The sequence below is a fragment of the Arvicanthis niloticus genome, chromosome 3, assembly GCF_011762505.2.
Source record: "Arvicanthis niloticus isolate mArvNil1 chromosome 3, mArvNil1.pat.X, whole genome shotgun sequence".
Classification (NCBI taxonomy): domain Eukaryota; kingdom Metazoa; phylum Chordata; class Mammalia; order Rodentia; family Muridae; genus Arvicanthis; species Arvicanthis niloticus.
In genome coordinates, this window is record NC_047660.1 from 40,685,648 (window position 1) to 40,700,938 (window position 15,291).

Below are 15,291 nucleotides of genomic sequence, written 5' to 3' on the forward strand. Positions count from 1 at the left end.
AAGACATGCACTGTAGCTTTGGCTAGCCTCACACTTGCAGAGATACTCCCGCCTCACCCTCCCAAGTGCTGGGAACCCCAGGTGTCAGCCACCAGTCAATTGCCTTTTGGTTTTGTTTTTTAATAGAGGGTGGGGGGAAATCATTATCATTGTGTGTGTGTGTGTGTGTGTGTGTGTGTGTGTGTGTGTGGTACGTGTCTGGACCATGTTACAAAGTGTGCAGGGAGGTCAAAAGACACGTTGGTAGGGTTGTTTTGTCCTTCCCCTTTCCCATGGGTTCTGGGGACTCAACACAGGTCGTTAGCCTTTTACAATAAGAGTCATCTCCCCAGCCCTTTTTTGGCTCTTAGTGGTCGTGTCTGTTGTATAATCATAGACCAGGCTGGCTTCAGACTTAGGGTGATCCTCCTACTTCTCTCTCTTGAGTTGTGAGATCACAGGCATTCACCACCATAAAGTAACTAATCTTCATATTATGAGAGATTTCGGACAAAATCAAAGTTATAAGGCATAAATATAATAAAGGCCTCTGTGTTCATTCACAGCTTCAAGCACAATCAACAAGTGGTTAATCTTTCACCCACGCCCTCCCACAAGTCCTTACTTCCTACAAAAAATCACTGTGAAGGAATCCAAATCTCCACTTTTACTCATTTGTTTGGTTGTTTTGTTATTTTTGTAATTTTTCATTTACTTGCATGATGTATATTCATACTACAGCATGTGTATGGAGGTCAGAGGGCAAGCTGAAGGAGTTGGTCCTTTCTGGCCACCTTGTGTGTCCCCAGGATCAATCTCAGGTCACCAGGCATTTGGCAGCAAGTGCCTTTACTCTCTGAGCCTTTTTCACCAGACCTAGTTGTTTGTTTGTTTGTTTTTTTTTTTTCAATTTTAATACAGGTCCTTATTATAGCCCATGCTGGCCTAAAACTCACTATGTGGCTAAGGCTGGCCTACAATAGCTGATCCTTCTATCTCCGCCTACCAAGTCTTGGGACTACAAATCTGGGCCTGCTACTCCATATTTTATCTCTAAGTATTTCAGCACATTTTCTAAAAGGAGCCTAACACAATGATATCATCATGTATGAAAATTTAACATCAAATAACTACATATTGCCATTTTCATCCCTCACAATCCCTCTCAGGTGGTGATGGGACAGCAGAAGAGCACTTGCCTCACAACCACCGGTGCTGGATTCCATCCCCAGCACCAGGAACAGCCATTACCACAACCAAAGCAAGCAACAGAAGACACCACAGAGGGCGCACAGAGAGTGTCTTTAGAGAGGCCAGTTAAGATGAGGTCATCACAGTAGACTAAATCATTATTCTGTCAATGCACTAGGACATGTGGGCTTGGAGAGAGTAATCAGGAAGATTCTCTGAAGACAAGGGAGAAGACAGTTGTCAGTAAGCATGGGAGAAAGAAACCAAGCAGGCCAGCATCTTAACCCACAAGGAAATGTTTCTTTCTGCTAGCTACAGTGGGAGGCACCATGTTATACTAACTCTGGCCACAAGGCAGTGCTGTTCTAAGCCTCGTCCTCGGCCTTCCTTCCCCCAGCTTCTCAGAGGCTTGATACTACCATCCCAATTCTGGAACGGCAGGAATTAAAACTTCTTCCCCTTTTCATCACATTGCTTAGATAAGCAGAGACAAGGTAAGGGCTGGAGTGGTGAGAGAAGAGAGGAGGAAGACATGAACTACAAGTAATCTGGCTTTTAAGATGCGGCTCACTTTCTGATACCTACTGGACTTCGCTATACTCTAGGAAGGAACCTGTCTGTCTATCTCCTCATTTCATTTCACATTCCTTTTGTTCTTTTCTTCTTTCTGAGATACATTATTATGAGGCTTATCTTGGGTCTCCTGTCTCTACTTCCCAAGGGCTGGGATTATAAACTTGTGCCCCATGCATCTAGCACACTATGTATATTTGTTTATTAAGCAATAACTCTTGCTCATAAACATTTATATTTTTACTCATTCACATAACCAATCAAATTCCATGTCCATTTACAGTTGCTAACCTATTTTTAAGCTGTCTCTACACATAGTCACTTCCCTTTTTATTTTGGTTATAATTTGGGGAAGGAATAGAAAATGTTTCCAATGTTTGCTGAAAATGCCAATGTTCTTTCTGCTCCTTCCCACACATAGAAAACCTTTTGCTACTTAAATATATCAAGAAATAACTTTTAAAAGTTTTTTCCTATATTAAACATTTTATTGACTTGGTATCTACTTTGCTACTTTAGTACTTTAAAAAATATTTATTTTTATGTGTATAAGTGCTTTTTGCCTGTCTGTCTTGTCTGTCTGTCTACCATATGCATGTCTGGTACCCTTGGGGGTTGTCAAAAGAGGGTACCAAATTCCCTAGAACTAGGATTACAGACTGTTGTTAAACTACCATCTCAGTGCTGGGAACTGAGACCAGGTCCTCTGGAATAGCGCCCTGAGCTTTAACCTAAGTCATATGCTCTTTTGGTATGATTTTTATGTAGGAATCTTTCTTTTCTCTCCCCCACCAAATAGCCACACAATCATTCTTCCTTCCTGTTCTAATTTAAAATGGCACTCGATCATGTGTTAACTTCTTAAATAGACAAGCACCTACATGTAGACATGTCCAGTTCTAATAATTTACTTATTCATTCATTAATATAACTTTGTTTTCAATATTCTAACTTCAGTTTAAGTATCTGCTAGCATAAACTACTGATGCAAGAAGTTTTCATAGAATAGGTACTATGTGTCAGGTATTGTGCCCCATGCTAAGGCAGAGTTGAGAACAAGGTAGCTACAATGCCACCAAAACCTACTACTCTACCTATTACATCTATTTCCAGAACAATTTCTTTTAAGACTAGAAATGCACATACTATGCACACCCCACCCATCTCCAAACCATACAGTTAGAAACTTTATAACCCCTTCACCATGACCTACACCAGGCTGTACATTTCTTAACCATAATATAAATTCCCCATGTCCTAACAATCGAGAGAAGACTGTAGTCAAGAGTGTTTCCAGTATATGCGAGTATAAGAAATACAAGGCATATCTACCCTGAACTGGGTTCGGGTACATGCACAGCAAGGCAAAACTGTGTCTTCCAGTAACCTGTTAGAGAACTCACTGTATTTATCATCTTCTGACTATATATAAATGACATGCATATAATTAAAACCAGATACCTCGTGCTATGGGGAATGCATAATAGAAAAAAATAATTATATACTTAATCTCTCAATTAAAGTAAAGCACACGAGCTATACCCTTTAGTACTCAGCCCCTCCTTTTAAACCCTACTTTTAAAAGACCCTAAGTTTTATCCTGAGGCCCTTGAATAATCTCATGCCGTGGCTCATAGAATACCCCTTTATAATCTCTATTATTGCTCTGCTATGAATAAACTTACCTTACCTTTGCAAATCTGTATGAGCCCATATTTTCATATATTTGGATAAAAGGCCAAGCACTTAGAAACCCCTGGCCCAGACACTGAGCATCTGACCTGTAAGAGTGATGTCGTCATCATCCTCGTCTATTATCTCTTCTTCAGCAACATCCAACGAGCTCTCAGTAATCATGTCATTAGGCTCTTCCACACAGGCGAGACCAGCATAACTATTGAGAATATCAGCACCAGGAACGTGTTCCACAATGACAGCAGGAAAGATAGCAGGATCGCCAAGCTGCAAGGGATGGAGGGGCAGAAAAGTTCTGCTTTAGTTGGATACAATAAAAAAACATTTATTTGTATATATTTTATTAAATAGGGACTACATCGAGGACCTAACACAAGCTAGACAAGAACTCAACCACTGATTTATACCCAACCCTATTTATTCCCCATACGATCCTCTGTGTGTGTGTGTGTGTGTATGTGTGTGTGTGTGCTTGTGTGTATGTGTGTATGTGTGTGTGTGTGTGTGTGTGTCTGTGTGTCTGTCTGTCTGTCTGTCTGTCTCTTAGTTTTTTGAGACAGACCCTCTCTATGTAGGCCAGGCTGATCTCAAACTCACTTCCCTAAATTCTGGGATACAAGCATATCCCACCATACTCACTCCACCACTTACATTTTAACCATCTTTTTATGCTGTAAGGACTATGAACTTCTAACACTGAAACGTTAACAATTAATCTTGCCTCATTTTTTTAAGAGATGGGGTCTTGTGTATCTCAGGCTACCCTGATGGTTGTTTACCAGAAGATGATCAGGAACTCCTGACACCTGTTCACGTCTCTTAAGTGCTTCGATTACAGGTGTGCCCAACATGTCTGATTCTTCATCTTAATAACTGAGTTTTCATTGGTTAATTCTAAAAGTACATTTTAATATGGCGTGGCATTAAAAAATAAAATATGTTTTAAAGTTATGCCAAAGCATCAGCTGGGAAGTGAAATACATACAATAATGTATAATTAAATAAGCTCTGAGTAAAGTTTCAGCACAGTAGAAAGTCTCGGTTTAATTATTATACTTGGCATGGAAGCCTTGATTTTAACATCCTTTGACTCATATGTAAACAATTAACTTTCAATTTCTATTACTGTCCTCTTTAAGGTGACTGTATTAAGGTTATGAATTTTTCCTACTAATGCCTGTATAAAATTACAAAATTTTAGGTAGGTGTGGTGGCACATGCCTTTAATCCAAGCACTGGAAAGGCAGAAGCTGTTAGAGCCCCATGTATCTGGAAACAGCCTGATCTACACACTGAATTCCAGCCCACCAAAGCTATGTGGTAAGACCCTGTCTCAAACTAACACCAAAACCAAAGTTTATGGAGTATCAGAACTGAAATCTTTATCCTCATCCAGCTGTTTCACTTTACCATTGAGAAAATTCCCCCAAGAGGTTTTTAACGACACTCTAAAAATCATTTTAGCTATTTCCTTTCTCTTTTGTGTTGTTTCATGGTGTTATGTAGCTCAGGCTACCCTGGAACTTACTATGTAGGCCAGAGTAGCTTTGAACTCACAACACTCCTCTGCCTCAGGTTCCCAAGTACAGGGATAACAGGGATAAGCCACCATGCTTGCCTTCCTTTAAATTTCTTATTTTGAAATAATTTCTAACTTAGAAAGTTGTAAAATTAATTCTAACACGTAATCATCTACCTCTATTGTGAGCCTCTGACACTGGTCTGATATGTTTTAAAGTGGTAGTACACAATACCTCTATTTTTTAATGTTTATGTGTATTTCATCATCATGTATGTCTGTGCACCACATGTGTGCAGTGCCTCTCAAGAGGCTAGAGCATTGGACCTCCTTAAACTGAAATATGGGAGTTACAGACAGTTGTGAGCTACCATGTGCTGCTGGGAATTGAATCTGGTCCTCTGGAAGAACAACCAGAGCTCTTAGCTGCTGAGCCATCTTTCCAACCCTCTGACTACCTTTTTAACCCAAAATATTGGCTTATTTCCTAAATATAGTATCTCTACAAAGTATCACAAATATTTTAAAATATCACAAATGAATATGGACAAAATATCAGAAGCAGGAAATGAATACTCTACTATTAACTAATGTACAAATCTGATTCAAATTCCCTTAATCATCTCACTAATGGTCATTACAGAGGAGAGTAAAGAGAAGAGAAAAAAAATCAGGGGAGGAATTCATGGTGGGCCTGTCTGATGCTGCTTGTATCCTGCTGCTAAAACTGGTTCCTCAAGGTGTGGTTGCCCCCATGAGCAGGGAGTGAGAGGGAAGAGGACCGACAAAGAGGAGGAAGCTGAATGGACCAGAACTGCATGGCCAGGAGAAACAGCAAGTAACAAGGGGCCTTATAGCTAGAAAATAAGTTAGAATAGCCCTAGATCTGACCACTCTAGGCATTTTGCTTATAAATAAAATATCATTTATATGGGCTTATTAGAACTTTAACTCTAACAACAGAAATTAGTTCCGGGTTCATTTTAGGATCAGTGGCTTCATTTAGTAACTATCCTATGGATTTCATTGTTTTGTTTCCTCACAAATACATCTTAGTAAAGCAGGGAAAGGTTCCTGTTTACAAAGAGTGACATTTTCCTCTGGAGAATGTGCCACACTGGAATTACCTATGCCTTTGCTCTATACTAAACAGTGTTGATCTTTTAAAGTACGTGTTTACATAACTGCAGAGCAAGGCCAAATATTACTTGTGTCATAAAAACTTAATTACCGGAAGTTAATATATATCTTGGGTGTTAAACAGATCCTTCCTTACCTTCAAGAATGCTATGCAATGAAACTTATAAGTAATGATCTTAAAGCACATTTGCTCTGACTTCAAAATGTTTCTTACTGTTTCAGAAAAGTTAGCCAGAACTAACTGGCTTTTCAAACTATAAAACTAGTTTTGAAACTGAAACTTGGGGCCCAAGAATTTACATTGTGAAACACATAAACACATACACAGGTGGTAAAAAAAAAAACATTTACTTTTCAAAGCAAACACTGATTTGAGATGGTTAGCCTGTGAGTTAAGGGCCTATAGCAAATTCATGGCTTTGAGTTTATTGTTAGGGTGTTTTCTATATTTTATTTAGAAATAGCTGAGAAGAGTTAACAGACAACAGTCCAGATTACCTTACATGGATAGTTGGTTTTCAAAACATCATAAGTCCAAAGAATTGACGTTACAAACATTTCTGTATTAATGTTCATTTTGATTAGAGACCTGTCTGCTCCTGACAGCTTCCTGTCTTGGATTCTAAGAAGAAATTGAACATTTTTGGACTTACTCCAGTAGTGGTGAGACAGCCTCTAGGCAAGTATTGCCCTCTTTCCATCTACAGACAAATTACTGTCCAGAAAAGGACACACTTGCAGAACAGTCAACTGTTTATATCTGCCTAGACAGAGTAATCAGCCCTTAATAATTCTGCATCACTAAGGTCTGTCAGATGATTCTGGGCCAGAAGGCTGAAGCCTTTGATTAACATTAAAAAAATTGTATAAAAGCAAAAAGGATAAGGGGGCATGGGATAGGGGTTTTCTAGGGAGAGGAAATGGGAAAAGGGGATGGCATCTGAAATGTAAATAAAATATCCAATAAAAAATAAATAAATAAAAAAAAAGAGTTGCCTTTGTCATGGTGTCTCTTCACAGCAATGAAACTCAATTTAAGACACCTTATGACTTTTTCAGAAATCCTTACTGGTTTTCTTTTTTACCTCCTCTCTTCTGTATTTACCTCCCTCCCAGCTCCCTAGTTAGAACCCCTTTCCCTTCCCCATCAGATCATTTGTATCTTGCTCTTCTCTTTATTGTGCCCCATCCCCACCCCAATGGTCAGAGGAGCACGAGGCCTCAACTCTCCACAAAGAACAACAAGCAACTAAGGAAATGTTGAGAGAGAGTGAGAGAGACAGACTTCCCCACAGAAGATCATCCAACTGGTTATCCAGTAACAAATGGTCAGCCCTGAGAACATGCATCAAAGTAACATTACACAGACTGAGCAAGCTGTACGTGGGAACCACCTGCCTCTGTTTCCCAACAGTGCCATCACCACCCAGCTAACAGAACACGCTCTTATTGCACTGTGCTTAAATATGTCAAAAACTAAACAACTCAGGGTCAGCCTCTAGAAGTTTGAACCAGCATAGGCTAACTGGATTCCTTCATGAGGTTCATTCCTGACAGTGACATCTGCTCCCCACAAGGGAGCTAAGGCTGGAGGACCCCAAATTTGAGGTTTGCTGGAGTTACTCAGATCCAGGTCAACATGGGCTACATAAGGACACCTGTCTCAAAAAACAGAGAAAAAACAATATGAAGCACGAGAGGAGGAAAAGGAAAGAAAATAGTTCCTTTGGTCCAAAAGTTTAGTCAAATATGAAGAACACCTTTAATGTCAGCACTTGGAAGACAGAAGTAGGTGGGTCTCTGAGAATTCAAGGCCAGCCTGGTTTACATAGTGACTTCCAGGCCAGTACGGATTGTATCAAAAAGAAAACAAAGTGGAGAGGAAAAGAAGAGAGGTTCTGGTTCTGAGACATGGGGGCAGCACCATGGAACAAGCAGAGAAAGCACATAGGAGCCCCGAGACAACATTGACAGGCGTAGTGATGTTACACACGGGAAAGCACAAACAAGGAAGACTAACACTGATTCAACCAGCTGCACATTAAAATACTTGTTAAAATGTATATGGGCTCGGTGGATGAAGCTCTAGCTATGCAGGCATGAAGACTGCAGTTCTGATACCCAGAATCCCGGAATGTTTGCCTCTGTAAGAGTTGCCTTAGCTGGGCAAGCTGGCTAGCTGGACTACCTAAATAAGCAAGGTCTGGGTTCAAGTGTCAGACCCTCCTTCAGTAGAATAATACACCCAAACAATGACATCAATTGAGGGTCAGACAAAATGACAGAATGAGTCAGAGATAGGATGCCCTACTTTCACGAGAACAGACAGGAAAGAGAAGTGAACTTAAAGAGCATGGAGGGAAAGGGAGTTCAGTTCAGTTCAGTTCAGTTCAGTTCAGTTCAGAGCAGTTCAGTTCACAGAGTTCAGAGGCAGTCTTTCCCAGCAGAGCAATTCAGTCAGAAGCCTAGCAAAGCCAGTTTGAATCAGTCATCTTGAAGAGGTGTTTGAGCCAGAATAGCTGAGTTGAACTGGGCAGGCAGCCAGAGTTCAGAAGCTAGAAGCTAGAAGGAGTGAATTTATTCAGCAGTAAGTCTCAGAGGCTAAAACATTCTAGGCCTAGGTTAGCAGACAGAGGCTAGAAACTGAAGTCTTCAAGGTCCAGGATCACAGAAGATTAGATTGTGCAGAGGCTAGAAGCTTCTGGGTCTACCTAGGTCTAGGGATAGTTAGATAGAAATGCTCTGGGCTCAGCCCAAGACATGCATTCATAAAGCTTGGGTACATCTCTCATCTCATCATGTCCTCTGAGGAAATAAAATCAATGATTACATTTACAGTGTGGCTTTAACATTATCTTCTTCCTGTTACATCAGGTCAGGAACTCTTATGGAATTGTTGGGGGACAAATTGAAGGCCCTGAAGGGGATAGGAACTCTACAGGAAGACCAACAGAGTCAACTAACCTGGAGCCTTGGGAGCTCTCAGAGACTGAGCCACCAACCATAGATCATTCACAGGCTGGACTGTAGCCCTCAGCACATAGGAAGCAGATGTGCAGCTCAGTCTCCATATGGGTCCCCCAACAACTGCCCCTAAAGCTGTAGCCTGACTGTGGAATCCATTCCCCAACAGGGCTGCCTTGTCTGGCCTCAACTGAAGAGGATGTGCTTAATCTTGCAGAGACTTGATCTGCCAGGGTTGAAGGATACTTAAGAATGAATATATATATATATATATATATATATATATATATATATATATATATTAGATGTTATAATATGTATATTATATATAATATATTTATATATAAATTATACATATACACATACATGTATAGATGTATACAATAACAAGTGAAAATAGAGACCATGAATTTGAAGGTGAGTCAGGATGGGTATATGGGAGGGTTTGGAAAGAGGAAAGGGAAGAGAGAAATGTTGAAATTATATCATAATTTCAATTTTTTTTTGAAAAATTATGAGTTTATTTCAAAGTGGTTCACCTCCCACTTCTTCAAGGTGCTATCAAGTCACATGAAATAAACAACTCACATGTTCATAAGAACACAAGGAGCTGGAGAGATGGCTCACTGCTTAAGAAAACTAGCTGCTCTTCCAGAGGACCTGCGTTTGAGTCCCAGCACTCACATGGGAGCCCACAACTATCTATAACTCCAGTCCCAGCAAGCCAATGTCCTCTTCTGGTCTCCATGGCAGGCATACATGTGCTACACAGACATATATGCAGGCAAACACATACAAAAATAAAACATAAATAGATTAAAAAATAGAAGTAGTAAAGTAAGAAGCCTGAAGTAAATAACACCTCTCAGGTGAATACAAGATATTGGGCCCTATTACCATAAATGGACAGAAAATGCATACTCCAGTAACTTAAGCTGCTGATCTGAACTCAAGATAAATTGCCTTTTCTCTGGATTGACTAGCAGCTGACTAAGGTATGAGTCATCAAGAATCCAAACACTCAAGACTACACTTTATAAAACTTCTCACAGAGTAATCCTGCACTCTATAGAGGTAGACACGGGAGAACTGCTAAGAGTTAAGGCCAGGATCTACACACCAAGTTTCAGGCTAGCCAGGGCCATGGAGAGAAGATGTTTGAGCAAACATGAATTTTACATGTTCAATTATCTAAGATTTAGATTTTTAAAGTAAGTACAGAAAAATCTGAATCCATCTGTTTAAACTGCCATAATAAGTACCAAAAACGGAGTGCCTTCAACAACAGTAATGTCTTCTCACAGTTCTAAAGTCTGCATTCAATGTGAAGGTATTGGTATATGGCTGGTTCCTTCTGTAGAGCTATTCAATTCTCCTTGACCTGTATTGGCTGTCTTCACACTCACATGACATCCTTCCCATGTCTGTCTGGGTCTGAGCTTCCCCCTTTTATAAAGAACCACCCTGTAAGGGTTCACTCCATTCATTCTAACTACATTGACAATGCCATCCTGTTTCCAGATGAAGTCTGTTACTCTGGTAACATAGGTTAGGACTTCAATAGATGAAGAGGGGTTAACTTGGACAAATTCTACCCCTAACAAAACTCAATTTAAATTAGCTTTACATCTACTGTTTGAAAACTGAGTCCTTCTATCCTAATACCAAAACTTTATGAAAATAAACTACAGACATAAATAAATTTGCTGCTTCTTTTAAATTAAGAATAGACTTTATTCTTCAGATTTCAACTCATGTTTTTTCTACATTGTTTAAAATCTAACTCCTTTTCCAGAATGACTTTAGAAAAGAGCTTCAAGAGGTCAGAACACTGAGCACAGTAGCATGTCCCTGTAGTCCCCAATACCAGGAAGACTAAGATGAAGGATTACTTGACCACAGCAGTTTGAAGCCAATAAATGACAATAGCAACTCAAAAGATAAATAAAAATTTAAGTTATTTATAAAATGATGACAACACCTAAAGAAAATCTGTAGTTTCTTTTATAAAATTTCTACTTTTATTATTCATTACTTTTTTGTTGTGCTGGTATCAAACCCAGGTCTTTGAGCATGCAGGCAAGTGTTATACCTCAGGTACACTCCTAGTCCTGATGTTTCCTTAAATAAATAAAGTAACAGCCTCTCTTGGGCATTTTCCTATTGCTAATGAAGAGACACTATGACCAAGGCAGCTCTTATAAAAGAAAGCATTTAAGTGGGGTTTGCTTACAACTGTAGAGGTTTAGTCTATTGTCATCATGGTAGAAGCATGGCAGCATTCATGGCACTGAAGCAATGGCTAAGAGCTGTGTCCTGATACACACAGACACACACACACACATGGGACAGGGCTGGCAGGGGCTTCCCAGTGACACACTTCCTCTAACAAAACAAGACCACACCTACTCCTACAAGACCACACCTCCAAATCCTTCTAATCTTTCTCAAGACACTCCCTGATGGCTAAGCACTCAAATATATAAGCCTATGGGGTCATTCTTTGTTGTTGTTGTTGTTGTTTTTGTTTTTTGAGACAGGGTTTCTCTATGTAGCTCTGGCTGTCCTGGAACTCACTCTGTAGACCAGGCTGGCCTCAAACTCAGAAATATGCTTGCCTCTGCCTCCCAAATGCTGGGATTAAAGGCGTGTACCACCACTGCCCAGCTTATGGGGGTCATCCTTATTCAAACCACTGTACATCATAGTTTTCTAATCTGCCTTAAAAAAATATTAGATTCTATTTTCCTGGCTACTCATTTAAATCAAGGGCAGGCATCCTTATTTCTATGACAAGTTTTAGGCTAGCCTATTCTATATAAACCCTTTTCTAAATAAAGTAGATTCTCTCCAAACATGTCTAAAAGCTTACCTCATTTAAGTAATTAAATTAGTCATCTTTTCTACTTCTTTAAACCCAGCCCTATCCTTGGAAATCAGAAAATAAAACTCAGGGCATCCCATCCACATGCTAAGCAGATACTGTACCACTGAGCCACATCCCAGTTCTACCTGTTATTTGAGATGGAGAACTTCACTAAATCCCAGCATTACTTAACCTTGACTGTATACTGAGAAACATTTTAAAACACCAAATAAGTACCAGGTAATTCAGAGTATCTGGGGATATGGGCAGAGCCTATAAATAAACTTGCCCAAGTGAGTCCGATTTGCACACAGAGTCTAGGACCACTGATATAAAGGATTATTCAAAACTGCATTTGTCAATTCTTTATTACTCATGAAAGTCTCTAAATGACAGAAATCTAAACATATATTACAGATCTTTTCCTACTTGGCATTTTACATAACTTTCATTTTGTTTGTGGAACAGAAACAAAGCAAGCCACAAACCCTGAGGACTAAAGAAGAAAGATTTCCTGGAATCAAAAGTCTATCAAATCAGTTTTTAAAGAATCTGCTTCTAAAAGTCCACCTCACTATAGAGAGTAAAACTGACTTTCATAGGTTTTTCTAACTTTACTGGAATTCTTAATAGCTCAAGAGGAAAAAAATATTATATACAAGTAAATCCTAGAGCATATGTTAAACGCAAAAATTCAGCCAACATTTTAGCAACAATAATACAAATCAAACCAAGGGCAGTTCCTCACATTTCAACACTGTCCCCTGTAGTTTCCCTTAGTCATGGTTCATCACGTAAGTTATGAGCCAATACCATCAGCTTAAAGGAGAAGTGAAGGAACCAATGGAAGCAGTACAGTTCGTGTTTCTGCTAATAAGCCTGTCCAATTCTCTCACTAAAGCAGGCCCTGCAGTCCTAGATGAAGACTCAAAAACTACAAAGTGCTACTTTAGTGCTGTCAGGCAAGTTCAAGTTTCCAACAAGCTTTTAGATATTAAAAAACATAAGAGCGCTCACAGAACTTGTTTGCCAAGTTTCCCTAACAGCAGCTCTCCATCTGTTGCATGGTGATTGTGAAACATCCTGCACAGCTCTCTAGAAACAGCTCACAGCCAAAGAGCAAAACATTTTCCTCAAACAAAAAGCAGGGTAAAAAGTCTTACACTTTACAGATCTTGAAAGAACAATTCTCAACTTCATAAGGAAAAACAAAAAAATTCAGAATAACTAAGATGATCCTGAACAAAAAACCAAACAAATAAAACCTATAAAAACTGCATGGTATTAGTATAGAAACAGACAAGTGAACCAATGAAAATGAATCAGAGACCCCAAAATAAACCCACACACCTACAGACACTTGGGTTTTGACAAAGAAGCCAAAACCATACAGTGGATAAAAGAGAACATTGTCAACAAATGATGTTGACCTAATTTGATGTCTGCATTTTTAAAAAATGCAAATAGATCCATATTCATCACCCTGCATAAAACTCAAGTCCAAATGGATCGAAGACCTCGATATAAGACCAGACACACTTAATCTAATAGAACAGAAAGTGAAGAATAGCCTTGAACTTGTTGGTTAGGAGACAACTTTCTGAACAGAACACCAATGGCTCAGGCACTAAGTTCAAGAATTAATAAATGGGACCTCATGAAACTGAAAAGATTATGTAAGTCAAAGGACACCATCATCAGGACAAAATGACAGCCTACAGATTAGGAAAAGATCTTCCCTAACCCTACATCCAACAGAGGGTGAATATCCAAAATATATAAAGAACTCAAGAAGTTAGGCATCAGTAATCCAAATGATCCAATTTAAAAATGGGGTACAGAGCTCAACAGAGAATTCTCAACAGAAGAACCTTGAATGGCCAAGAAGGACTTAAAAAAAATGTTCAACATCCTAAGTCATCAGGGAAATGCAAGTCAAAACCACTCTGAGATTCCACTTTACACCCTTCAGAATGGCTAAGATTAAAAACTCAAAGGACAGCCATGCTGGTGAGGATGTGGAACAGGGGGAACACTTCTCCACTGCTGGTGGGAATGCAAACTTGTACACCCACTCTGGAAATCGACTTGGCAGTTTCTCAGAAAATTGGGAATAGTTCTACTTCAAGACCCAGCTATTCTACTCCTGGACATATTCCCAGAAGATACTCCACCATCCCACAAGGACACTTGCTCAACTATGCTTGTAGGAGCTTTATTCTTAATAGCCAGAAATTAGAAACAACCTAGATGCCTCTCAACTGAAGAATGGATACAGAAAATGTGGTATATCTACACAATGTAATACTATTCAGCCTTTAAAAACAATGACATAATAAATTTCACAGGCAAATGGATGGAACTAGAAAATATCTTCTTGAGTGAGGTAACCCCAAACCCAAAAGGACATGCACGGTATGTACTCACTTGTAAGTGAATATTAGCCAAAAAGTACAACATAACCATGCTATAATCGACAGACCCAAAGAAGCCAGATAACAGGGAGAGCACAAGGGAAGACAGTTGAATCTTTCTCAGAAGGGGAAACAAAATAAATATTTGAGGTCTATGAAGGAGGGAACTGGATGGAAGAGGGGATGGGGAGGATCATGTGTAGGGAGAGCAGGGGAGAGAAAAGGGGGATCAGCTGGCGGACAAGACAATCTCTAGGGTGTATCAAAGACCTGGGGTAGAAAGAGGCCCCAGATGGTCTAAGGGGGAGACTCTAGCTGAAATTCCTAGCAGTGAGGGATATGGATCCTGAAGTGACCACTTCCTATAGCTAGGCAGGACTCCCAGGTAGAAAGATAACAGCAACCAACCCACAAAGCCTTTGACTCAAAATGTGTCCTGCCTACAAGATGTGCAGGGATAATGATAGAGCAGACTCTGAGGGAATGGCCAACCAATGACTGACCCAAACTGAGACCCACCCCACAGGAAAGAGCCAATCCCCACACTATTAATGACACTCCATTACGCTTGCAGACAGAAACCTAGCAAAACTGTCCTCTGAGAGGCTCCACCTTGCAGCCAATGGAAAGAGATGCAGAGACTCACATCCAAATATTAGATGGAGCAGGGGAGTCTTTCAAGACTGAAAGTTGGAAGAAAGACTGAGAGACCGGAAGAGGCCAGGGACTCCACAGGACCAACAGATTCAAGTAACCTGAACCTCTGGGAGCTCCCAGAGACTGAATCATCAACCAAAGAGCAAGCGCTGGCTGGGCCCAGGCCCTCTGCACATATGTAGCAGATGCGCAGCTTGGTCTTCTTCATGTGGCTCCTCCAAACAACTGGAGCAGGAGCAGTCCTTGAGCCTGTTGCCTGTGGATCTCGCACACCTAAATAGACAGCTTTGTCT

At 40.0% G+C, this 15,291-nt stretch overlaps 1 protein-coding gene across 6 annotated transcripts in view; it reads right to left on the reverse strand.

The window, feature by feature from the left end:
* Nucleotides 1–15,291, reverse strand: part of Elf1 (E74 like ETS transcription factor 1) — a 92,934-nt gene that overhangs the window by 15,129 nt on the left and 62,514 nt on the right. For all 6 annotated transcript variants that reach the window (XM_076930682.1, XM_034497360.2, XM_034497362.2 and 3 more), the window contains one exon: nucleotides 3,525–3,705. In XM_076930682.1, the coding sequence (XP_076786797.1) occupies nucleotides 3,525–3,705 (181 nt within the window). The remainder of the gene's footprint in view (nucleotides 1–3,524; nucleotides 3,706–15,291) is intronic.